We start from the raw sequence: 26,490 nt of genomic DNA, 5'->3' as shown, positions 1-26,490 counted from the left end.
GTTCAGCCCGGGCAGATCCTGAGCACTGCTGGCGAAAGGATGCTCTGTCCCCCCCCCTGGAAAACAGCCCGGTTCTTGCGTAGGGAATCTGTGGTTCCTCCTGCTGGGGTCATGAAACAGCATCCTGCCCTGTGGGGAGTCTTTAAACATTTTTAAAGATTTTATTTGTGTACTTACTGGAGAGGATAGAGAGAGCAGAAAAGCAAGCATGGGGCACAGAACACATGTGGAAGTCCGAAGGCCCTTTTGTGGGGTCGATTTTCTCCCTTCATCTCTGTGGATTCTGGTTGGTGGGCCTGCATGCTAACTGCCTTTGTCTACCTGCCTTCCTGTAGGGTTCTTATCTTAGCTTGGCAGATCCCAGTGGCTTACTTAAATAATTTGGCATTCATTTTTCAGTTACCACACATAGTTTAGGACTTGCCTTATTCAGACCAAACACCCCCAAAAAAGTCAGGGTCTCTTCCTTATTTCTTGTTCTGCTTGTCTGAAGAAACGTTTAAAAACCAAGAGTGACCATTCTCTTTGCAACAAGGCTACACAAAGGACCAGTTCATACTGAGATCTTTGAGGTTTGAAACCTTAGCCTTCTGGCAGAAACTGTTGGAAGTTCATTCTTAGCTGAGCCTTCTAGAACAGTCCTATAAACCCAGCATTTGGGAGAATTTTAAGTTCCAGGCCAGTGTAGCAAGAACCTCTCTCAAAAAAGTTGTCTTTGTTCTGCTCTTACGGAAATGAGAAGGAAAGTAAAAACCATGGTTCATGATGGCTCTTAGATGAGATCAGGCACGTTCAGGGTGCTCTGGCCGGAGACTAAAGTCGTTTTTTAGATTTAATGTGCAGTTGTTGACTCCATCTTGTGTTTCTTCGCTGGGTAATGAATCCATAATGTCATCAGTGTGTTCTGTCTTTGTACTAGGTGGGATCTAAACAGGAGATAGAAATCATGCAACAGAACAAGGGAAGTTTATTGAAAAAAATTACATACTGAATTCAAGTCAGGGAGCTGAGTCGTAAGGGATGAGTGGCAGGAGAACAGGTGCCGAGAGCAGCCGTCCCAGGGCTGAGATATTAATAGAGCTTCTCGCCTTCGTCCTTCAGTCCTCTGTGCCGAGACAAAGCCCATGAAAGAATGTCACTGGCTTGCTGCCCTGGGGAGAAGTGGGAGGCACTCCTCTCCACCCTGAGGAACTGCTGTGGGGGTGCACTGCCTACCAGAAGAAATGACCTGCCGCTGGCTTGGCGTGCAAGAAGTCTGACAGACTTGTTCCTAAAGCCGGCTTAGGAAACTCCTCCCTCACCCCTGAAGTAGCCTCTACCGACAGAGCTTCATATCACAAAGCTCCATTGTCAGCAAGCCATGACAGATGGACTTGGAGGGGGGGTAAGAACTCTGAGGTGACTAGCAAGTTGTTGGGGTTTTTTTTTTCCCTGAAAAGTGAGTGGAGAGGACAGTTTGATAGTTACCTATCTTTAAAGCTGAGAAAACATTCAGACAAGTTAGGTACTTGCCTGAGGTCACAATCCAACAGCTCTAGAGAGCTGACAGCTGACCTGTAATAACTACCATACCCATGTAAAGTGCCTTGTATGTACTTAATTCCCACTGTAAATCTGTGCAGTGAGAAGAGCTGTTGTGTCCACTTTATAAATGAAACTAAGGCCAAGAAAGATGGTGCACAGCTCCTCGATACCAGAGGTGGCACTCAGTCTCTCTGACTTGATCCTGAACTTTGAGGCTGTGGTGATTGGGCCTCTCCAAATTGTCTAGTCACCACATGGAGATTTTCCCATCTTTTGTGATCTCTCTCTCTCTCTCTCCTCCCCCCAGTTTGGAAATCAGTCCCCAGAATGTAGATGTCAATGTGCATCCCACCAAGCATGAAGTTCACTTTCTGCATGAAGAGAGCATCCTTGAGCGCGTGCAACAGCATGTCGAAGGCAAGCTCTTGGGCTCCAACTCGTCCAGGATGTATTTCACCCAGGTGAGGGCGTCTACCTCCGTCTACTTCCGTCTACCTCCGCCGTCCTCTGAGCCCTTGCTGCTTCAAAATGTGTTCACATCATAAAAACTCAGACTGTTTTAATGTAATTTTGAATTGTCTTTGTACTGCTTTAATAGTTTTCTTTCAGTAACATTTTTCTCTGGGGTGTGTGTGTGTGTGTCATGCAGCCACACATTTGTATGCAGAGGCCAGAGCAGGATGTTGATTTTTTTTTCTATCTCCTTATTGCCTTGAGCCTGGCTTCCCCTGCACTGGTGCTCTCTGAGCGAGGCTGACGGGCACGTGGGATCTCAGGATCTGCCTGTCTCTGCCTCAGTGATGGGGCAATAGATGCTGTAGCCAGGCCAGACTTGACTGGAGTGCCGGGCATTTGAATCAGGTCCTCATGCTTGCTCAGCAGATGTTCCTGCCACTGAGCCATCCTCCCAGCCCCTCCTCTGCATTGTGACTGTCTTCAAAGAAAGTGTTCCCTTTTGAATAGGGGGAACACCTTTCTTGGTTTTTGTTGTTATGCATATTTCTGAACACAGGTGAAATTAAATGGTACATATACCTGTAATCCAGCTTTAACAACACCAGCGTTTGCCCTGCTGGTTTAACTATTCCTATCTTGCTTAGTGAAGGGGAAAGTACATATGAAAGCACATTTTAGACATTGATTTCTTCCTAATACTTCATTATACATCTAAGAAGTTTCTATATAACATAATATAAATACTACACCTAATAAAATTAATAGCAATAACATCATTTACTACTTAGTCTGTATTCAAATGTCTTAATTATCGAGAGAGTTCGTTTAATACCACCTGTGTTCACATCCGTATCTAGTGATGTCCAGTCATAATATTTGCTTCTTACATTTTTTGAATCTCTTAAGTTGGTGCTCTCTTTGTGTATTTATTATTTTGGGGGAAACAGGGTTTCATAGCCTAGGATGGCCTTGAATTTGCTTGTAGCTGAGGAAACTTGAACTTCTGATCCTCCTGCCTCTGCCTCCCAAGAACTGGGATTACAGGTGTGTGCCACTAGGGCTGCCTTCGAGTCTCTTCAGTCTCTTTGAATGAAGTAAAGCCACTGCCTTTCTTTTATCTGGGGGATGTACACGTGTACTATGGCGAGCATGTGGAGATCAGAAGGTAACTTTCCCAGTCAGTTCTCCCCTTCTAGCCTGTGACTTCCAGGACTTAACCCAGGTTATCAAGCTTGGCTACAAGCACTTTTACCCACTGAGCCATCTTGACAGTCCTGGCTTCTCCTTTTTAAAAAAATGCTGTTCTCAGTGACTTCTCTAGGTTTCCTGTAGCATAATGTGCATTTGGATTGGTTGATTGTTTCTTTGTGGTGTTATTTAACTCTCTCTGATCCTCTGTATTGCCTTTGAGTTGGAAATCTAGAGGCATAACTATATTCAGACACAAAAACATGCTTCTTTTTTAAAATTAATTTATTTTTACCTTATGTGCAATGGTGTTTTGCCTGCATGTATGTATGTGTAAGGCTGTTGGATCCCCTGGAACTGGAGTTACAGACAGTTGTGAGCTGCCATATGGGTGCTGGGAATTGAACAGCCAGTGCTCTTAACCTCTGAGCCATCTCTCCAGCCCCTTAAAGACATTCTTTTGCCTGGAATCTTTTCACTTGTATATTTTGTTCATTCTGGTTTGATCCCTCAAAGAAAAAAAAAAAAAAAGCCATATCATCATATCTTAGTTTTCCATACTGCCAGTGACCCTCTCTCACAGTGTTGTAAATTCTCATACTCCGGTCCAAGTGGTGATGTTTGGATGTTACAAACTATGGCTAAAAGAGACATAACAGAATTTAGCATTTGAGGCATTTGACCATATGTACTGATCAGTGGTGTTAAGTACATTCACATTATTGTTGATTTGGCTCAGAACTTCCTGAATCACAACCTACAATCAGTTTGCCTGTCTGTCACCCTGCCCCTCCCATTCATTTTATACCAGTAATTCTTCATCTGAAGACATCCTTTGTTGGGTTCATTCGTGTGTCCATCTTCCTCTTTTTGGTGGGCAGGAGCCAAATCACTGGGCATGTTTCTGCCTTGGGTGAATGGAATAGGGCTGAAGCTTTCCTGTGGGGGAGAGAGAGAGAGAGAGAGCACACAGTGAAACTTGAACCTGGGTGGTAAGTCCCTGCCCCCACAGCAGGAGTACATTGGGCCGGAATCCAGAGTGGCTGCTTCAGAATCATCCCCTGCTGGGCCTTGTCCCTGTCATTCTCTCCCTGTGTTTCAATTATGAACATCAAGATGTCAGGAGAATCTGTTGAACATTTTACTTTTCTCTTGAGGAAGGCATAAGTGTATGTCCCTCTCCATCACAGTGGGTCTTGGGAGTTCAGTGGAGTTTTCTGCGTCTCTCACAGTGGGATTGGTATTTGGTAACTAGAATCTGGGACCCTGGGGTTTCCACTGCTTCTGGGTAATCACTGGTTTTTATACACCAGTGGACAGAATAAAGGAAGGAAGTGTATTTAAAAGTAGAATTCTCGCTAGGTGGTGGTGGTGGTGGTGGTGGTGGTGGTGGTGGTGGTGGTGGTGGTGGTGCACACCTTTAATCCAGCACTCGGGAGGCAGAGCCAGGCGGATCTCTGTGAGTTCGAGGCCAGCCTGGTCTACAGAGAAAGATCCAGGACAGGCACCAAAACTACACAGAGAGACCCTGTCTCAAAAAACCAAAAAAAAAAAAAAAAAAAAAAAAAAAAGTAGAATTCTTAGGCTATAGTTCAGTGAGTGGTAGAATACGCATTTATTATGTGAGAGGCCTGGGGTCAGTCCCCTGACAAAGAAATTAAAAAACAACAACAAAAACCCAAACTGTGGAATGGTAGTTGCCAGGGCCTGGGATGAGGAGGGGATGGGAAGTCTAGTGTGAGTTGGGAGGGGCGAAATGGATGCACAGCTGTGTGAATGTATTCACTGCCATGGTATTCTAGCTTAAAAATAGTTTAAAATGGTATGTTTTATGCTGTGTATGTTTTACCATAAAAAATAAAAAAATCTTTTTATAGTAGAAAAATAGACAAAATATAAAAATTTTTCACTTTTTATTTCAACCTAGTTTTAAGATTATAAGAACTTTGCTTAATTTTTGAATGTTATGCTTATGAACATTTTATACTCCTTTAATGAAATTTGCTTCTGCACTGATACCTGATATAACTCCATCTGGCTCTGATGTCTTCATCCAGTCCTGTTCTTTTTTGGGATCTGGATATTTATGTGCTAAAGTCTGACCCTTCTGTCTTCTCTTTTGAAACAGACCTTGCTTCCAGGACTCGCTGGACCCTCTGGGGAGGTGGTTAAATCCACGACAGGTGTGACTTCCTCATCTACTAGTGGAAGTGGTGATAAGGTCTATGCTCACCAGATGGTCCGTACAGACTCCCGGGACCAGAAGCTTGACGCCTTTCTACAGCCTCTGGGCAAGGTTCTGCCCAGCCAGCCCCAGGACCCTGTCCAAGGGGGTAGAACAGAGGGCCCTCCTGAAGAAGCCGTGCAGAAGGATGAGGAGATGGCTGAGCTCCCAGCCCCGACAGAAGCAGCTGCCGTCAGTCAGAACTTGGAGAGGGACGCAGTAAGAGGGGTTTCTGAAGTGGCACAAAAAGCAGCACCCTCTTCCAGTCCAGGCAACCCCAGGTGTGGTCTCCTTTGTTCTCCATTAAAACTGTCTTCTAGCAGGTTCTCCACAAATGAGTTGTGCCTTCTGCTACTGTGTGCATTTGACAGTGGCTCACGTGGTTTCCTGTGAGTCTTACATGTTGGTGGTTTTATGTCTTAGGAACACATTGGAAGGAGCACAGATGCGATTTTTTTTTTTTTAAGATTTATTTATTTATTATATATACAGTATTCTGTCTGCATGTATGCCTGCAGGTAAGAAGAGGGCACCGGATCTCATTATAGATGGTTGTGAGCCACCATGTGGTTGCGGGAATTGAACTCAGGACCTCTGGAAGAGCAGCTGGTGCTCTTAACCGCTGAGCCATCTCTCCAGCTCCCTCGACTTTTGCTTTTAAGAAAGCACTTGGCAAACCCTTGATACCCGGTGTGACTGAAGAGAAAAGCCTGAAATGGCTCTCCATCTTCGCCACAGCTGCTGTTGCTCCCTTCAGAAGCAGCTCAGTTTACAGAGTTCCCTGACAATTGTGAGCCCAGGGGAGAAGAGTTAGTGTGGGCTAGAGTAATTGAAAGGCCGTTTAACCGTGAGCACTTCTAGTGTGTGCTCTGACAAGTTCCCCAATACTGAGTCCCACTGAGGCTCATGAGGTGGCCAGTCATGTCATGAGCTGGCAGTGACCTGGTGCTCAGTTGAAAACCACTTGCCTGCGGTGCATGTTCTGGAGGTGCCATCAAGAGCTCTGGCACCAGCGTGAACATTCCATGTGGACGTACTGTTGAACTCTGGTTTGCTCGTTCCTGCGGTGGCCTACCAAGGCAGCTTTTAAGGAAGTTTTGTCAGAGAATAAATGATGCAGGTATTTTCAAGCTGGGTACTTTATATGTATTATCTTGTTTAATGTTCTTACTCCGCCAAGGAAATAATTCCATTTGTTCATCATTTGGGGAACTGAGTGCTATTTATCACAGGGCAGTCAAAAAACTTTAAAGAAAAAGAGGGTTATATTCCTCCCACTGAAAGCCTTTTCAGGGCATTACACATAGGATGATAGCCTAAATCTCACCTTGCTTCCCTCTTCCCTCTTGCAGTATTGTAGTCACGTGACCCTTGGGACTGGCCTGGACTGGCTGAGCTTCTTAGGCCCTTGGTGTTCCTCAGCCTGGAACTCTGGGCTCTTGTCACTCATGTCTCAGCTCAAATGTCACCTTTTCCCAAAGGCATTCTGTCTAGTTAATTTTCTGTTGGTATGAGGAGACACCATGACCAAGGCAACTTACAAAGAAAAAGCATTAATTTGGGGCTTCTTACAGTTCAGAGGACTAGTCCACCATCGCTATAGCAGGAAGCATGGCAGTGGGCAGGCAGGCAGGCAGGCATGACGCTGGAGCAGTAGCTGAGAGCTTATATCTCATCTACAAGTTGGAGGCGGAATGAGAGAGACTGGGCCTACTATAGGCTTTTGAAACCTCAAGCCCGCTCCCAGTGACACACCTCTTCCAACAAGGCCATATATCCTAATCTTCCCAAACGTTCTACCAACTGGGGATCAAGTATTCAGATATGGGGGTCATTCTCACTCAAACCACCATGTTGTCCATTCAGACAAAAAGATCCCTTCCCTCATACATTCCCATCAGTCTGTTATATGGCCTTGTATTTTCTTCCTAGCATCTGCCACTATTAAAACTTTTTTCTTCAACTAGAAAAATGGCTCAGTAGTTAAGAAGAGCACTGGTTGTTCTTACAGATGACTCAGGTTATAGATGACCCATGATTCCTAGCATCTAGGACATGCCGGGTCACAGCTGTCTGTAACTCTACTCCCAGAGAATCCAGTGCCCTCTTTGGCCTCTATAGGCATCAGGAATGCATGTGGTGTACAGACATACATGCAGGCAAAACAGCTGTACACATAAAAGAACTTTTTAATTAAGCATTTAAAATTGGATTTTAAGTCTTTCTGTTGCTAACTTTCCTGCTAGACAGTAAGCATGCGGGCTTCCCTTTTCTAATGTGTTCACTGCTGTATGTAGTTAGTGTGTATCAGTGTCAGATGGATGGGTAGATGGACAGATGATGGATCTTGGAATTATTCATGAATGAATGAGGCTTGACAAGGTCTATTTACTTGCTCAAGGCCCTTGAGATCTGAGGGTTATGAGATAGGTAGTGTGACACAGGACAGCTACTGGCCTGCCATAGCACAGCATGTGGAAGCGGCCACCGGCACTTAGACGCTGCTCATTTCTCTGAAGTTCAACCCATACACTGGCTGAGTTAAAAAATAAAATGGAGCTGGGCAGTGGTAACACATACCTTTAATCCCAGCACTCAGAGACAGAGGCAGGCAGATCTCTGAGTTCGAGGCCAGCCTGGTCTACAGAGCGAGCTCCAGGACAGTCTGGAGATCTGGAGTTCTTTCCTTTCATTGCAGAAAGAGACATCGGGAAGATTCTGATGTGGAGATGATGGAAAATGACTCCCGGAAGGAAATGACAGCTGCCTGTTACCCCCGGAGGAGGATCATTAACCTTACCAGTGTCTTGAGTCTCCAGGAAGAAATTAATGAGCGAGGCCATGAGAGTACGTAAGTGCTGAGGTGTGTGTGGCACTCAGGGTTTTGGAAAGGTAGAAAGCACTCATATTGTCAGGTGGGCACTGCTGTGTGCTGCATGGATAGACTGTTTCCCCTTACACAGGAGACAGTTCTCAGGAGGAAGAGAAGGGCTGTGAGCAAAAATAACTGTTATTCCTATTAATGAAGGGGTGGCCACAGTGGTCATTGCAGTAATTTCTACTTTGTTTCTATTTTTGCTAAAAGCAGCATCGTGAACGAGCAGTGAAGTATTTATCCTGTCAAGTGGGGTGTGCTTAGCTGAGACTTGACAGGTCATGCCGCTGGAGTTCCAATCCTCAACTCCCATATTCGCTGTGTGACCTCACACTGTGACTTAGCTGTTCTGTGCCTCGGAATGTGAGATTGATTTGTCTTAGAAGATCACCAGCTGGTTAGAAGTAACCAGTAAGACACTTGTTAAGAAAGCGGGGTATTTTTATATCCTGAAGGCCGATGAAGTCCTTCCTTGTTATCCTCAGAAGTAGCTTTTGAGAGTAGTTGAGTACCAAACTTCATCCTGGTCCCTCTTAATAGAAAACTAGCCGGAAGGTTTTAGAAGTGAGTGGAGGACGGAGTCAGTGATTTGATGTAAGGAGACCGACCGGCTGTGACGGCCATGCCGCCCTCACAGCCGTGTTCCACACCTCTGAGGAGCTACTCTTCCAGTGTGGGTATCGTGCAGGCTCCAGGTGGCAGCTCTGTGCTTGAATCTGTCATCTAGCCGTGACCTTTCTGTTTTCATCTGCCGTGAGTAAATCCGAAAGGCCTGCAAGATGGCTCCCTGGGTAAAAACACCAGACTCAATAATCTGACCCACATGGTAGAAAAAGAAAACCAACTCCTGAAAGTTGTCCTCGGACCTCTACATGTGCACTGTGGTACGTGCGTGACCACCACCCACCCACACATACAACAAATAAATGTAGAAAAAAATCAATCAATTTCACTATTACTATAAAATATAAACTAGGATCATCTGCATTGTTACTTTGTGTTTTGTTTTGTTTTGAGACAAGGTTTCACTGTATAGTTTACAAGGTTTCACTGTATAGTTTAGGCTAGCCTAGAACTCAGTTTGTAGCCCACATTAGCCTTGAGTTTTCTGTCTCTTAGGTCTGGGATTACAGGCATCTGCCACCATGTCAGCCTCCTGAATTACTTTTTGAAAAGATTGTACAGCTCAGGAGCAAATTAGTCCATCCACTAAGCCTGAACCCTCTGCCATAGCCGCCCCATGTCAGCTTCTTCCAGTTTCCATCTCTGTCACCATGGTCTGAGCCGACACAGGAAGGCCTGAACTTATTCATGTATTGCTCCATGTGTGTCTGCTAGGTCTCTCCACCCCACCCTCATTCTGTCCAGTTACATGTGATACACAACGTCTTCCTGTGACTGGGCTTCTGCCCATTGCACACGTTGCCAATTGGCTCCCGATTGTTATTTCCATGATGTGTTGTGGTTGTGCATTCCTTTGAGTTACTCTCCACGCCTTGAGCTCTGAAAGCAGTTTTAAATTGCTTAAGAAAGATGAGCTGCTGCGTGATTTCTTCAGCAGCTTTCCTCAGAGTGGTTTTTAGATAATCTCCCTCATGCTTAGAGGTCAGTAAAGATCATTTCAGTGATATTTTTAACTAATAAACTTTTTGGTACAGGGTAAAATCAGCCTATATCAAGTGTAGTCATATTTATTTAGAGTCTTGCTGAGGCCAACATGATGGTTCTAAGTGACCTAAAAAATATATATCCATGCACACTTTCTAACTTAATTCTCAAATAGTCTTTGGAGAGAGCACATGCTTCCATCTTCTATTTTAGAGACCAAAAAAGGAAAGATGAAGAGATGAGGAAAGGAAAAACAGATTACATGGAAATATCTGGACAATCTAAAACTGGCCTGGCATGGTGGTCCTTGCATTGAGTCCTCACCATTGTGAAAACTGAGGCAAGAAGTTCACTTCAGCCTAGGAATTCTAGGCTAGCCTGGACAATATAACATAGTAGGACTTCATGTCAAAAACAAAATAAAAAATAAAACAAACCAAAACACACAAAGAAGAACAGCCAAGCACAGTGAGTTGGTACTGGCAATGTCCTTTGTGGGTAGGCTCACCTGATATTTAAATGCAAAGTCCGGTCAGTGTATTGTTCTTCGGTAAACAGTCTTGGATCAGATGTGGACACTGTTAACCTGGTTTTCACAGGGACTGATGTGCTACATATCAGTTAATTATTTGCAACATGATATTAGTTAGTTAATCTGTGCGGTGTGTTGCACCGTACTTGGAGTGGTGGCTGAGATGAATGGGGTCGCACAGGTTGTTTAATGAACCTTGCTGACCCATCAGGCAGAAGGGCAAATAAGCAGTAACCACCCCAACCCCTGAGGCCTGGGAGGCGAGGCAGGGCCTCTGCACTAAGATCCCTCCTTAGCTTAGCTTTATCTGTTGGTGCTGAGAAGATGTCAAAACCCACAGTCTCAGTTTTGAAGTAGGATATATGGTTTAGCTTTGATATAGATTTTCTCCATTTTGGTCTTTGCAGGATGGAGGAAAACACATAGAGAAACCTTCTAGGGCTGGAAGAGCATTTTGGATGGGATAAAATAGAGGCCCTTGAAGTTCTGTGAAAAGGCCCTGTGCTGGGCCAGCTGACATGGATTCTGCCTTCCTGCTGGCTGGGGATGGTTAGAGAGACCATGAATTTCCTCTTAGGAACTCTCTGGCCTCCTTTCAGGGGACTGTACTGCTCTTCCTCCTCCAGCGGCTCGTTACTCTAGACTATTTGATGCTTTCCAGCTTTAAAAGTAATCATCTCCACCTACACAGAACATCCTGTAAAGATACAAGTTTCCAGGGGACTGGGGAGGAGATGAGTGTGTGTGTGGGGGGTGCTTTGCTTAGTCCCCATGTGGAGAAAGTAATCGTCTTTATGGGCATAATTACAGAACTTACATAACAATGAAAACTCACAAATATAGCAACAACGGCCATGACAAGCTGAGTTTGTTTTCTCAAAATCACTTTTGTTTTTTAAAATTCCAGGTTGATAATTGTTTTTTTGTTTGTGGGGTTTTTTGTTGTTGTTGTTGTATTGTATGTGGTAGTTTCTTATTTCTACTATTGAAAATTCAGCCATGAGTCAAATATTTAATATTTGTGGTAATCTCCCTTTTCTTTCTGAGTGCATTTAAGTGCTCTTTAGTTCCCCACTCCCTGGTAGCTTTTGAGTGTAGTTGAGAGTGTTGAAAGGGGTGATGTTTGGTTTGGGGTTTTTCTCTTTTTTGTTTGGGGGGCTTTATTTGCATTTCTTAGAACTGAGGGAAGACTTACATTTTTTGTCTTTGTGAGATACTGTTGGGTATTTTCAGATATTAGCTCCATCCCACCCCACCCCGTTCTGGACTTAAGTTTTGTTTTTTCGTCCTGTCCTCACTCACATCTTCTCTGCCTTTCTGGGCTGTCCTGTGAGACTGTCTTTAGTCCACTGACGTTGTCTAGTCTGTCGCCTGCCACTGTCTCAGCTGTCATTGTTCTCGGTGTTCTGAAGTCCTGCTGGTTCTTCTGAGTCCACGTGATGTCTGCAGTTGTGAGTTCTGAGTGTATGTGTTCTTGGCAGTGTTTCCAGGCTCCAGGGCTGTTCGTTGTAGGTCTTCTGGACTTGTTTTTGGATTCCGAAACTTGGTTTCCTGTTTCTCTTTTATGATGTAGATTGCACTTGCACACACACACAGAGCTGCTAGTTACTGGTACCTTTTTTGGGGGATTACTTGAAGCCTGGTATTAATATAAACCACTATCTCCATTAGGGTTCTCAGGCAGTCTGTCTGCCATCATTTCTGCCTGTAGAAGCATGTGAAGATGAGTTTATGGCTGTACATTCTGGCTGTCAGGGGTTTTGTTTTGATTTGGTTTGGTTGTTTTTTTCTTTTCCTTTACTGCCAACACAGAAGCATCAGATGTTTGAAGAATGGACACAGGTATTGCTTCCCTTTATGGGCAGGGTACCGTTCTTGGAAATTCAGCTCCAGCTGTGGGCATTAGACCCCCCCCCCATTTCAAATCATTCGTGTGTGTGTGTGTGTGTGTGTGTGTGTGTGTGTGTGTGTGTAATTTATTTATTTTTATGTGCATTGGTGTTTGTTTTGCCTTCATGCATGTCTGTGTGTGAAGGAGTCAGATCTTGGAGTTACAGACAGTGGTGAGCTGTCATGTGAGTGCTGGGATATGAACCCAGGTCCTCTGGAAAAGCAGTCAGTGCTCCTAACCACTGAGCCGTCTCTCCAGTCCCTTCAAACATTCTTATCTGTCCTCCTTTCCCACTGTCAGAGCCCATGAAAGCTGAAGGTTCCAATTCTGGAGGAGCCTTTCACTCTTGGGTAAGCTGGCTTCAGAAATCTTGTCAAATATCTGCCTTTCTAATTTGCCTTTCATTTTGACCCTGTATATCCCTTAATCTTTTAGCAACTCCTCTGTACATCTTTAGAGGCAAATTGTGTGTTGTTCCACATTTGGTTTCTTTCAGCAGGAGACCTGGCTGAGGCATCTTTGCTTGTGCGGGGCTTGTGAAGAAGTGTTTGGTGAGATTCCATTACTTACATGGTTTTTGTTTTGTTTTGTTTCTAGCTCTCCGGGAGATGCTCCATAACCATTCCTTTGTGGGCTGTGTGAATCCTCAGTGGGCCTTGGCACAGCACCAGACCAAGCTATACCTCCTCAACACTACCAAGCTTAGGTAAATCTGTGTGACAGCAGTGGAGCCACCAGAGAGTGTCTCTGGGGACAGGCACCAATGCTGGGTGTTGAGGGGAGAGGAGCATATGAGGTGGCTGGAAAGGACAGGTATAGATAGAGCCTTGAAAGTTATAGACATGACCAGGTCCAACCTTTTTCCATTTCCTTGATGGGAAATTTCTTTTCTATACCGTATCTCATGTATTTGACCTGTAAATCAGGATAGTAAGACTAAATTTGATTGATATTGTGTGGGGATAAATGACTAGAGAAGCCCAGCCCTTGGCTCAGCACTCAGGAAACGTTGGCTATAACCAGCTGATGTGGACTTTGTGCTGTTAGACATCTGGTTTCTCTTATGTGCAACAGGGTTACAGGGAAGCAAGAGAAGGAAGCCCATGCCTCTCTCTTGGCGTTGAGAATGCAGGAAAAGCTTATATTCTAGCCACCAAAGTCAGGCTGTTGCACAACATGGGGAAGAATCCCAATAGTGCCATTCACGTTGTTGACACCTGGTGACAGTTTTTGTTTCCAGGGACTTTGAGAATCTATTACATCTAGAGGTTATAGTCAGTGTATTCTCAAATAGGTGATGTATATGGGAGGTTGCTGCTGCCTATGTCCACTGTGTATCGCTTATCTACTTTAGGACTTCCATTCTAAATCTTTCTGTGACCTCAGAGTGCTTCTTGGTCTTACAAATGGAATAGACAGTGTACACTGCATCAACGTGGTACATGGGCTAAAAATCTATTTGCCATCTCTAATCTAGAAGCAGCCCCAGTCCTAAAGCTCCCTGCTGGCACAAGTACTTTTCTCCAGAATTCGGAGTCCTTCTTGGGTTGGGAGCCTTTTTGGCATGGTGCTAAGTTTCACTGCATTGACTTATTCAGTGTGTTAGCTCCTTTCCTTGTTTCTGTGGCCAAGTACATGGTGAGAAGCAGCGTAAGAGAAGATAAGTTTATCTGGGCTGCATTCTGATGCAGTCTGCCATGGTAGGGAAGGTCTTGTGTGGGAACAGCTACTGGCAGCAGGAGTCTGAGACAGCTGGGTACATGACCTCAGCAGTCCGGAAGCCGCAGCTCAGGCCAAAGCTCTAGTCCTGCCCTTACGGCCTTAGTCTGCCAGCTGCACCCCACGGTGGAGTGCTGGCGTTCAAACCACAGCAGTGGCCGTGAGCTGGGCTGTTGGGAACTCCTCTCCCTGCTTTTACTTTTCTAGCACATGTGAGTGTGTGACTTGCGTGTCTCTACAGCTCACCGGTGTTCACCTTCTTTCATCTCACAGTAGCAGTCATGGCTAGTACCAGAGTTGCAGCTTCTTACTGACACCCTGAATCTGAAATCCACAATCCATCCACATTGATTTCATGAAGTAGAAAAGTCCACACCATGACTGTGGGAACTAGAAAAACAATTAGCTTTGTGTCTTCCTTCATGACTTGTGCCATTTACCTGTGTTTAGGTCTTTCTTAGCCCCTAATATTTAGCCTTCCTTGTTCTCCTTTCTACATGTTATACTGTACCCACATATACTTTGTTTACATATTTATGCTGTAGGCTAGGATTTTGCATGTGAGGAAGAATGTGGTTTTATTAGTAATTCAGTATGCATACTTGATTGCTGTCCTTGGGTTGTTATCAGCCAGTGCAACATACTAACTCAAATATCAGTGCACTTCCAGACGTGGGGCAAACACCTACAATCCCTGCACTTGGCAGGTGTAGGTAAAGAATGATTGTGAGTTCCATTTTGGGCTACATAGCAAGACCTTTTTTCCCACCTTATCCCTCCCCCGCAAAAATCAGTGCCATATAATTCTGCCTTAGGGTCCATTTCTGACCATCAGGGAAAGCTGCCCTTGCTAAATGCCCCATGTACTTTTTTCCCATACAACTGTTTCTGTGGTGCTGAGGATGAAACCCAGGCCTTCATAAACAAGGCAAGTACTGCACCCTGTGGTGTTTAATGGTCAGTTGTCAGAGGGTAATCTTTAGGGCTCTACTAGGGAAAGTTCTGCAGACAGTGGTTTAGGTTTCATTGCAGCGTCTAAAGCCTTTACAGCACTAGAGAGGAGGAGGTGAGCCAGCCTGTGTTTGGACTTGTCTGGGAGGGATGGCTGCAGAGTCCAGGCAGAGTCCCGTTAGCAATCCCAGTGCTTTACGTAGAGAAGACCTCTTTAGCCAGGTTCACAGCCAGGCAGCAGCATCTTTGTCCCATTCTGTCCTTGCTGCTCGGCCTTCAAGCAGATTTATTTTTCCTAAAGTCTTCCATTTTTATTTTCAGTGAAGAGCTGTTCTACCAGATACTCATTTATGATTTTGCCAATTTTGGTGTTCTAAGGTTATCGGTAAGTTTCTTTCCTCCTTACTTCCGAAATGGCAGCTGGTTGTTTCTCAGAGTATGAGCTATACAGTGATTTACTACTTAGCAAATGTAAACTCTCCAAAGTATGTTTAAGAGTTTGTGTCAATAAAGTTTTTTGGTTGAAACTTTTCAGGTAAATAGTTAACTTTTGTAGCCAGCTTAAACAAATGCTTCTTGTTATAGATGTTACTACATATTTACTTGAAATTAAAAGTAGAAATATACTCTAAAACCATAGCTGGAACAGGGATGGGGTGTGTGTTTGCTTCTTCTTTATTGTGTGGCACTGTAGGAGGCACACACTCTGCCATTGGACTTTACTATAAACCTCTAACGATTCTAGCTCGTCTGTTCCAAGAAGGTTTTGGTGCCAAATTTTAATTTAGCCTATGGAAATTTAAGATTGTATTGCATCTGTAGATAACTTTTGAGAAAAGATAAATTTTATTAGCTTAATGTCTCGCTTTTTCTATGGTACTGTACATGGCAATTTATCAGTTTCAATTTCTAATGTTTATTGCCAGACTACAGAAATGCACATGAGTTTTTTTACATAGATTTTTGTATCTTGCAGTTTTGCTAAACTCACCTAGTTTGGTTAGTGCCTATATAGAGTCGGGTTTTTCTACATAAATGGTCAAAATATTGAGAATGAAGGCAGTTTTACCTCCTCCTACCCAGGGGATGCTTACTCTTTGTCTTGACAGTTGCAGTCTGGGTTAACTAGAAGTGGCGAGAATGGAAACCCTCCTCTCCTTCCAGTCTTGGGGAAGTAGTCACACTTTTGTTGTTGAATATGCTAGTAGCTGGAGAGAGTTTTTGTGGGTGCCCTTAAGATGTTGGGGAAATTCATTTTTTTAAAAAATTTAGTAATAGATACTGAAAATTTTCAAATGCTTTTTCTTCCTCTGAGATATAATCTTTTTATTTTTTAGACTATTAATATAGTGAAATACATTGACAAGTTTCCATGTGTTAAACCAATCCTGCACTCCTGAGATGAACCCTGCTTGGTTATGTGTTGCCAGATTTCATTTTCTCAAGTTTATTTATTTATTTATTTATTTATTTATTTATTTATTTATTTAGTCTGTGTTCATGGGTGTTACTAGTCTGCCATGTTTTTTATTGTATTTGTATAGTTTTTAGTAGAGGATAAAGTTGACCTCATAGATGAGTCCATAAGCTCTCCCTTGCTATTTTTTCTGAAAGCATTTTGTAGGGTTGTTACTCATTGTTTAGAATAATCTGGGCTTGAAGATCCCATGATAGGAAAGTCTCTATTAGAGATTCAGGTTATCACTCGGATAGAGTTGTTCATGTCGTCTTTCCCTTCTCGCTTTGTGTGGGTGTTTTAAATTTATGTGCATGTGTGTAGGGCCAGAGGACAGTGTCAGGTGTTGTTCCCCAGGGTCTACCACTTCCTCTTGTTCTTTGTCATTGTTTTCTTTTTGAGACGGGATCTCTCGCTAGGACCTGGAGCTTTCTGAGTAAGCTAGGCTGTCTGTATTTAGGTCTGCATCATTTAGCATCTAGTCTCCTGGAGGTTTTCCAGAAATCTGTTACTGATTTCTACTTTAATTCTAGCTTGGTTGAAGACAATTCCTGAGTGTGTTCACACTTACTGAGACTTGTTTCATGGCCTGGAGCATGTGTTTTGTCAGTTTATGTTCTTTGTGCATCTGAAAAAGAATCAGTATTACCTTGCTAGGGTGTTCTGTAAATGCCACGTGGATCTTGTGCTCATCGTGTGCTTGTTGACTGTCTCCACAATGATTTTCTGTCTCCTTGTTCTGCTGGTAATGGAGGTATTGAAGCCTGCGATGATGAGTGGGCATTCTGTCGCCGTTGGTGCTTTATGTCGGAACTGAGTTTGGTCTGTTGGACTCACGCTTCCCACCTAAAACCTATCTTCTTGCTTCTTCCCAGGAACCAGCACCACTCTTTGACCTCGCCATGCTGGCCTTAGACAGTCCTGAAAGTGGCTGGACAGAGGAAGACGGCCCAAAGGAAGGGCTTGCAGAATACATTGTTGAGTTTCTGAAGAAGAAAGCTGAGATGCTTGCAGACTATTTCTCTTTGGAAATTGATGAGGTGGGGCAGCTATTTGCATGCCTTTGAGCTTTCTTTCAGATAAGAGTCAAGTTCCTGGGTTAGAACCAAAAGGCTGGCCTCCCCTCAGAAGCAGCATGTGCCATACATGACATTTTCTCCACTCCCCATTTGCACTGGAGATGATACAGCAATAGTCATCCATCATGCTGTTCTATCGAAATCCCCTCAGGTGCCTGCCCTGAGGAGGTTTCTTCCAGAGTCCTAGGGAACACACTACGATTGGTCGGCATGGGTTAGAAATCTGAGGGATATCAAATGAATCTACTTACACGAAATCTACTTAAACAAAACTCTTAGGTCCGTTCACTTTATTCTTCTGAGACAAAATTCTATCTACACAGCTTCAGTTCTGTTCTCATGCTTAGCTCTTCTCTGTCCCTTCACCTCCTGTCCCCTCATTGTTCTAAGTTCTTTTTTTTTTTTTGATTTATTTATTTTTTTTTAAAGATTTATTTATTTATTATGTATACAGTGTTCTGTCTGCATATACACCTGTAGGTCAGAAGAGGGCACCAGATCTCATTGTAGATGGTTGTGAGCCACCATGTGGTTGCTGGGAATTGAACTCAGTAGCTCTGGAAGAACAGACAGTGAGTGCTCTTAACCTCTGAGCCATCTCTCCAACCCCCCCCCCCCCATTCTAAGTTCTTTCCATCCTGTTCTCATCTTCATCTTTGTTCCTGTCTCCATCCTCATTCCTTCCTCTTGTCGCCAGTGACCCCTGTCCATACACCTATCATCAGCAATACTTTGGCCCTGCTGCTTCTGGTCTGGCAGCATAAGTCTGCTTGGAGCTAGGAAACCTGCCTCATAGCTTGATGCACATGGTATGTAAAAACCCTTTTTTTTCTGAGTTAACTGTTTGAGGGGGGAAAACTGGGGGTGCCACTAAGGCTGTGTAAGAAAGGAGGGTCTGACCTTTATTAATTTGCACAAGAATCAAGGCCATGTACTTAATGTCTGCCTGGCCTAGGCAGTGTCTCCGTATGGATATTTACCTAGCAGGTGGTCTGGAGAGCTTATTCTGCCATTTGTCCTTGGATGCTTTTGTCCAGAGCTGGCCCTGCCTTTGGGTGCTTGCTAAAGGAGATAAATGCAGAAGGCAGACATCTGAATTCTAATGCTAAAAAGAAGAAGCAGAAGCCAGGCAGTGGTGTTATGTGTGAGCAACAAATAATCTACAGTAGCCCTATTTTGTAAAACTGTGGTCCTCAGTTCATACATATCTTTGTTGATTTTCATTAATATTTTTGCTGGGGCCGGGCGTTGGTGGCGCACGCCTTTAATCCCAGCACTCGGGAGGCAGAGCCAGGCGGATCTCTATGAGTTCGAGGCCAGCCTGGGCTACCAAGTGAGTTCCAGGAAAGGCGCAAAGCTACACAGGGAAACCCTGTCTCAAGAAAAGAAAAAAACAAAACAAAACAAACAAACAACAACAACAAAAACAAAAAAAAAAAAGAAGCAGCAGAAAGCCCGGAAGTAAGAAGCCTCGCCTGCGTGACTGTATCCAAATACCTTAGTTGTATATGCCCAAGGAATGATCAGTCCACACTGTTAGAAGTTCTTAGATATCAATTGGGAAAGCTGCCATAGCGCACAAGAAGATCATTGCAGGAACCAGCCAGTACATAATATAAAAGCTAGTATCACCAAGACTCCTTGAGGCTTGGCTTTTTCCTCTGGAAGAGCCCTGCTTCTTCCGGGTATTAATTAGCCTTTGCTATAGTCAGCTGAATTCCTGCTGCTTCATATTTCTGTGGCCCACAGCACTGTTCCTGCTCCCAGGGTGAAGGACTCTCCCAGGGGGGTAAGCTGAGATCCCAGTCCTTACAGGCCACATGAAGAGTGACACTATGCCATGGCTTCATTTCTTCATCTTCCTCTTGTTCTTTGGGGCTTCTGTCCTGACGTTTCTGAGCAGATCCAGAAGGAAAAGTTGTTCCTGACCAAAGGCTCTTTTGAAATGCTTAACCTTGTGTCTCACAGTGCCCATCCGACAACCTGTACCCAGTATAGAAACATGAGAGAAATGAAACCTATCAGCCTTAATGCCATTATTTCTTACCCTCCTTTCTTGCCCCACCCTCTGCCCCCACCTCCCCAAGCAGGAAGGGAACCTGATTGGATTACCCCTTCTGATTGACAACTATGTACCCCCTTTGGAGGGACTGCCTCTCTTCATCCTTCGACTGGCTACAGAGGTATATAACAGCAGATGCTAAGCAGTGTGTGTGTGTGTGTCTGTCTGTCTGTCTGTCTGTCTGTCTTTGTGATGTTTATAAATGAAATGTTAAAGCACTGTATTAAATGCTTTTCTTGTATTGACTTCTGTGGATTAGGTGAATTGGGATGAAGAGAAGGAATGTTTTGAAAGCCTCAGTAAAGAATGTGCTGTGTTTTACTCTATTCGGAAGCAGTATATACTGGAGGAGTCAACCCTTTCGGGCCAGCAGGTACTGTGGTAATTAATGCACACTAGCATCCAGGACTGGGGCAGGTCTCATGTACTTTAGGATATGGAACTTAAATCATCTCTAAAATCCTATAGTTTCACTTTATATGACAAGGTTCAAACAACAGCTCTCAACTTTTTTTTTAACCTAGGAATTTGCATATGGCTCATGTTGGCTTTGAACTTTCGATACTCCTGCTTCAGCCTCCTAAGTGCTGGGATTCTAAGTGTGTAGCAGCACACCCAACTCTTTACAACTGGCCAGCTTTTATTCATGAACTCTATTTCATTCTGCTGGACTTGAACATAGACCTCTAGAATGATCCGAGAGCCTGTCAGAGAGAGACAGGTTAGATCAGTGTTCTAAGCTAGCAGCTGTGTGACAGCTCAAGTCTTTAGTACTAGACCAGTCTTCTGTCTACCTCAGTTTCTCCCTGCTTTGCATCTGCTCTCTGTCTTCTTTACCAGGAAGCCATGTCTCTAATCCCTCAGAGGCCAACCTGACAAAAAGAGCCTGGGTTCCTCCTGCTTCTCGCCACTTTTCAGTCAGATAATGCTCCCTCGTGTGTCAGAGGAAGGCAGAGAGTCAAGAGTTTCTAAGAACCAGAGGCTAGCCGCTGTAGTGCACAGCCACTTGGTGATGGTGCACATGTTGTCCACTGCTTGGGACGCCTGGCGTCCTCAGAGGTTCTGGTACTTAACGTGGTGGAACAAAAACTAGCCCTGGCTGCTGGCTGAGACCCCAGGAACTCAACCTGGTGTGGAAGTGGACACACAAACTCTTCTAACCTTATTTGATGGGAACCACACAGCAGGTGGGAAAGAACCATGTGTGGGGCAGCCAAGGCTTCCACAGAGAGGAACAGGGAGGCACATCTACCCTCCGTGGAGTGTCAGAGCAGTGCTACCTTAAGACACCCGGGTTTGCTGTCGAGTTATGATCCAGGAGTCAGGCTCAGAAATGTTAGATCCACTGGAGTGGAAACAAAAACATAGGCAGTGGTTCCTCAAAATACTGGTTTTTCTTCTTCACAAATCTTGCTGCTTCTGCTCAGACATGTAGGATCCTCAAGACTGTCCTGTAGAAGCCCCGCTACATGCCACTAAGACCTTCCAGGCCCAGTGCCTGTCATGTCAGTGGGACAGCCGGTATGTGGGGAGATAAATCGAATTTCATGTATTTTCCAGACTGACATGCCTGGCTCTCCTCCAAAGCCCTGGAAGTGGACTGTGGAGCACATTATCTATAAAGCTTTTCGCTCACACCTTCTGCCTCCAAAGCATTTCACAGAGGATGGAAATGTCCTGCAGCTTGCCAACCTGCCAGATCTATACAAAGTCTTTGAGAGGTGTTAAATACACCACCTTAGTGAGTGTACACTCACTGTCCAAGACAAAGCATGTTTCACTGATAAGGAAGCCACAGGACAGTTGGCGTGCTCAAGGGTTTCCAGTGCTCACTGTTCATGCTTTGTATCCCGCGTTGTTACTACAACTTAATGTTAAAATTTCACATTTGCCTTCAGCTGTGGATTGGCTGCAAATAAACTCACATGTGTTTCAATTATTTTTTATATATATATAACTTTACATTGGAAAACTATTTAAGCTGATTTTCACCTAGTATATATTGGGTTGTGTTGAAGACTCCAAAAAGCCCCTTGGCACCTGAAGAGGCATTTCTACGTACACTCAAAAAAAAAAAAAAAACTCTTGAAGTTTTCCCAAATCCTGCTGTGATGTTTTTAATCAGGAAATTGGTTATCAGATACCATAGGCTATATCCATTCAAGTTCCTTTTAAAAGAAGCGGGGGGGGGGGGGGGGGGGGGGGGCTGGAGAGATGGCTCAGAGGTTAAGAGTACTGCTTGTTCCAAAGGTCCTGAGTTCAATTCCCAGCAACCACATGGTGGCTCACAACCATCTGTAGTAAGATCTGGTGCCCTCTTCTGGCCTGCAAGGTGTGTGCAGACAGAACACTTTATATATAATAAATAAATAAATCTTTAAAAAAAAAAAAAAAAAGAAGCCCTGGAACAGCAACTTTTGAGAAGTCCGTATCTTGGGTTTCCTACACATCTCCTCCCTCAATGCCCAGGCTTAAATCCATCTTAAAACTTTAATAAACTCCAGCTTTGCTTTAAAAAATAAAATAAAAAAAGTCTGCTGTGGGATGGTCTGTATGTCAAATTACTCTGGTCAATAAATAAAACACTGATTGGCCAGTGGCTAGGCAGGAAGTATAGGCGGGACTAACAGGAGAAAAGAAAGAACAAGAAGGCGGAAGGAGACACTGCCAGCTGCCACCAGGACAAGCAGCATGTGAAGACACCAGTAAGCCACGAGCCATGTGGCAAGGTATAGATTTATCGAAATGGATTAATTTAAGCTATAAGAACAGTAAGCAAGAAGCCTGCCACGGCCATACAGTTTGTAAGCAATATAAGTCTCTGTTTACTTGGTTGGGTCTGAGCGGCTTTGGGACTGGTGGGTGACAGAGATTTGTCCTGACTGTGGGCAAGGCAGGAAAACTCTAGCTACAAAAGTCCCAAGGACATGGTGGTATGTGTCTTAATTCCAGCACTTGGAGGCAGAGGCAGGTGCATCTGTGAGCTTGGGGCCAGCCTGGTCAACATAGTAACTTCCAGGCAAATGGAGACTCCAGAGTGAGACCCTCCCTGCCAAAAAAAAAAAAAAGTCCTGAGCACGTATATACTGGTCTTGTCAACTTGATTGGATTTAGAGTACCTGGGAAAGACACTTGGGCATGTCTATGACAGTGTTTCCAGAGCAGATAACTGGTCAGGGAAGACTTACCTTCAAAGTGGGCAGTAGGCAACTTTCAGTAGTCCTGATAAGAGAAGATCTCAGGAAAAGTGTACCCCTGCCTGTATCCATCACTGACGTTGTCATCAGAGTCTTAACTTCTTCACCTTCCGAGGTGGAAACAATACCAAGACTCCTCTCCAGGGATTTTCTAGGCTTTTGATGCCAGATTGGGCCTACGAAGGCATCCAGCCTTGTGACCTGAGCAGCTACCAAGTTTTCTACCTCTCCAGCTTGCAGATACCATCCTTGGCCTGCCTAGTCTTTTCTTTGTAAATCCCTTTATACAGCCCATGAATTTTGTTCCTGTAAGAACCTGTCTAAAAGTCACTGGTATAACAAGTATGGACGGACAGCCAAGGGTGGTTGATTTGATAAACTTGCCATGTGGTGTATAAGCCTTGGAAGAGGTGTACAAGAGGATGTGGACAAGTCTGGAATTACAGGCCAGGGAGCGCTGGAATACTATAAACAGAACTTAATGGGTGACTCTAGTGGGGGTGCAGAAGACATGCAGCCAGTGGGGGCGTGGCTCATGTGGTTTGAGAGGGGAGCACGGACTGGAGTGGCATCTAGGCTATTGTGTTGCGTTCTGGCAAAGACCTGGCTTTGTCTTTTCTCATGTCTTTGAGTAAGGCTGAATTCAAAAGTAGTGGATTAAGTTGTTTGGCAGAGGCAATTTTAAGACAGCTTAACCTCTGGGTGGTGGCATGGTTCCCACTGTGTTTATTGAGGTGGATAATGACAATGCAAAACAGAAAGATGGAAACTATTCCGTCTGGTGAGAAAAAACACGAACAAAGAGGATGAACATGTTTCAAGTTGCAGAAAAGGAGGGTGCAGACAAAGAATCCATAATTGTTAGAGATGAACAGAGCTAGAGAGACCTTACACTTTGTGCTGGGCCGTGGCAAAGGTGCCCTGAGGGTCCACTCACTGAATGAAGCTCCAGCATGTAGAGATGCAAATTCTCTTAACAAGTGTGAACCGAGTGCCAAGGAAAAAGTTCCCTGCTTGAGAACCATCTGCCACATCCTGCCCATGAATTCTGCCACACCTTCTCTGTCATGATGGAGTTTAAACTGGGAGCCAAATCAATCCATCCATCCGGTCAACAGTAAGAGAAGTAAGAATACTCCTACTATCTGTAGTCAAGGCTAATTTACTAGTAGGGACAAAATCCAGAGCATGCTTGTCTGCCTTCTGACTGGTCCGAGTTAAGCTGGCCCACTTAGTGGCCCTCAGCGTGTTTCTAGGTGTTCCTGTTTGGAGGATTCTGGGGAAGCAAAAGAGACAGCAACTATCTTGCCCTTTTCTGGCTTTATCTTTTTTTTTCCTCCTAAGTCATTCTGTTTGGGAGTTACTTTGGAATTGAGGAATAACAGGACTGGTGACTCCCAAGTAACACTCCTAGGACAGATTATCTCTCAAAATGAGAAACTACTAACAAGAATGAGGCTGCACTTTGGAGGGGGAATGATTATGTCATGGAAACATCAAGAGATGTCAACACCACTTCTCCAGAGCCTTCCACAGGCCTGAACTTCATTACCAGCCAAACCACTGGTTGCTTCATCAGCAGTGCATACCCCAACTCTCTCCTTTGTTCCCTCTTTTAAACCGTTAACACTTTGAAATTAATTTGGGGTTCCAGAACCCTTTTATCTGTTCTTCCCAACATGGCCACGTGAAATGAATCTTTCTTTGCCTTCACTACTCAGACATGGTGGCTTGCTGGGGTGGGTGGTCAAATCTAGTATACTGGGAGTTAGCCAGGACTTTCTCTAAAACCCGTAATAAAAATAAAGCTCTTCAGTGTCCAGATAACCTCAGCAGAAATACAGCACCCAGCCCAAGAACGAATGTCTAGGGGTTTAAAATAAAGCACAGACCACAGGAAGCAATGAAGAAGGGCCCAGGGAAAACAACATATTGTAGAGGAGAAATAGAGCCATTTCACCTGGAAAAGACTAGAACAACTGGGGCCAGGGCTTCTCAGGAGAGGTTCCTGAGCCCAGGATGGGTACAGGTTGAATGGTGCCTTCTCCATGTGAAGAGCTGGATCACCTGATCAGCTGATCAGCTAAGTCTGCATTCGCGCCCCTACCCATACAACTGTAGTTCCCATTAGGAAATAAATGCACAGGATGCTCTCAACTCAGGACAGTTTCCATATCCTAAGAATGAAGGGCTAGTGACTGAAGAAGGGAACAACTATCATTCACTTTTTAGGTAACTTTATTCTCTAGTTGCAAGTCTAGATTTATTAAGAGGCTTTGATTCATTAGACTTTTCCTCAATATAGCTTCTCTGTAAACACTTTGAGCTACAGTAATCATTCCCATGAAACCACCTTGATTCTGACAAAAGAATCGCAAACCCTATGAAGAGGCTACAGTAGGGGGAGGGGGAATATCTTGAACTAGGCTCTTTAAAAATGAAATTAAAGTTCTTAAGCATTTTTATTCTAGAACCAGGCATGATGATACATGCCTGGAATCCCAGCACTCTAAAGAGCCCCAATGACAATGACTAGGAGGTGGAAGCCAACCTGGGCTACAAAGACCCTGTCTCTCAAAAAACTAAACAAAAAAAGTTCTATGCTCTGGATTATCTCATCTTGAGAAAAGAACATGGCAAGACAGGACCATACATGGCTGCCATGATTTGTCCTAAAAAGCATCTGTAACAATGACTATGGTGCCAGTCCTGGCTGGCAGAAAGGTGTGTTTAATAGTTCTCCAGGCAGATTTCCTACCTGCCTGCACTGCCCCTCCCTCAGCCCTCAAGCTTGTCTGAGGTTTCATTTCACAAATAAGCAGCAGATGAAAATACTAGGAACAGCACAGTGGATACGGAGACTAAGGACCCTACTCTTGTAAGAGCATGAGCCTAGACTTCCTCTGCCCCATGCAATAAAGTTTAATATACACTCCCCATATCTTTTTCTAACATTTTTATATAAATTTAAATATCTTACAAAAAAGAAAGGCTTTTTCCTCCAAACATAAATTTGAGTGAAACACAGACTCCCACCCCTGAATACTTCCTCACTGAAATATAAATGCTCTGGAAAGAAGAGGAAGAATCTCAGCCACTTGGTCTCTGAAGCTCGTATCACACCGTGGAGAAGGCACTTGTGTTTTTGAGGTCTCCAGCAAGTGTCTCAGCACTCAGAATGGCCATCCTCCAGAACCCACACCAAGGCCTCCCAAGTGCCCAGTCAGTGAGGCAGCTGGAGGAAGATGGTGAGAAAATGTGATTCTAGAATGTTGAAAATTAAAAATAAAAAGCACAGACTAGTTCTCACTGTAGAAGTGAGCTACAAACAAAATCCAAATTCATGGCGATTAAACCTGCTTCATTCTCATAAATTATAAAATACAAAGGTGGCTGTTTAATGACAAGACTCAGACAGTACTGGAAGGGCTTGTGTCAATATACAAAAGTCAGTGTCTCCGGGCAAGGCCCTCAGCAGCACCCAGGCCTACTGCTGGGCTAGAAGGGCCGTCCTGTTGGCCTTCATCTTCTCTAGACGCTTTGCCAGGTGGCTGTTGGTCATCTCCATCTCCTCAATCTTGTCCAGTGCTGTCCGTAGCTGGAGACAAAGAGCACAGTCACTCTATGTGGTCAGAAGAAAGCCCAGCATCTCTTCCTTTCTGCTTTCTGAGAAACAGCTCTGCTAAGAATGATAGCCATGTATGGGGGTCCCCAAACAGCTGCCACCT

General features: G+C 44.3%; 2 protein-coding genes across 27 annotated transcripts in view; one reads left to right on the top strand and one right to left on the bottom strand.

The window, feature by feature from the left end:
• The window catches only part of Mlh1 (mutL homolog 1), a 44,049-nt gene extending 22,545 nt beyond the window's left edge, over positions 1-21,504 (top strand). For 3 of the 4 annotated variants that reach the window (XM_028860023.2, XM_028860021.2, XM_037207986.1), the window contains 9 exons: positions 1,832-1,985; positions 5,297-5,673; positions 8,091-8,239; positions 12,896-13,004; positions 15,290-15,353; positions 17,300-17,464; positions 19,594-19,686; positions 19,825-19,938; positions 21,126-21,504. In XM_028860023.2, the coding sequence (XP_028715856.1) occupies positions 1,832-1,985; positions 5,297-5,673; positions 8,091-8,239; positions 12,896-13,004; positions 15,290-15,353; positions 17,300-17,464; positions 19,594-19,686; positions 19,825-19,938; positions 21,126-21,293 (1,393 nt within the window). In that variant the 3' untranslated portion in view covers positions 21,294-21,504. Of the gene's footprint in view, positions 1-1,831; positions 1,986-5,296; positions 5,674-8,090; positions 8,240-12,895; positions 13,005-15,289; positions 15,354-17,299; positions 17,465-18,200; positions 18,794-19,593; positions 19,687-19,824; positions 19,939-21,125 lie in introns of those variants that run through there. The other variant, XM_037207985.1, reaches the window with a different exon arrangement.
• Positions 21,505-24,982: 3,478 nt separating this feature from the next.
• Lrrfip2 (LRR binding FLII interacting protein 2) overlaps positions 24,983-26,490 on the bottom strand; it is a 120,108-nt gene continuing 118,600 nt past the window's right edge. For 19 of the 23 annotated variants that reach the window (XM_037207971.1, XM_037207972.1, XM_037207976.1 and 16 more), the window contains one exon: positions 24,983-26,360. In XM_037207971.1, coding sequence (XP_037063866.1) covers positions 26,250-26,360 — 111 coding nt within the window. In that variant the 3' untranslated portion in view covers positions 24,983-26,249. The remainder of the gene's footprint in view (positions 26,361-26,490) is intronic. The other 4 variants (XM_037207983.1, XM_037207984.1, XM_028860045.2 and 1 more) reach the window with 2 other exon arrangements.

This window comes from Peromyscus leucopus, chromosome 7 (assembly GCF_004664715.2).
Source record: "Peromyscus leucopus breed LL Stock chromosome 7, UCI_PerLeu_2.1, whole genome shotgun sequence".
NCBI lineage: Eukaryota > Metazoa > Chordata > Mammalia > Rodentia > Cricetidae > Peromyscus > Peromyscus leucopus.
Note: the sequence above shows the minus strand (reverse complement) of the source record. Positions and strands in the feature narration are given on the sequence as shown.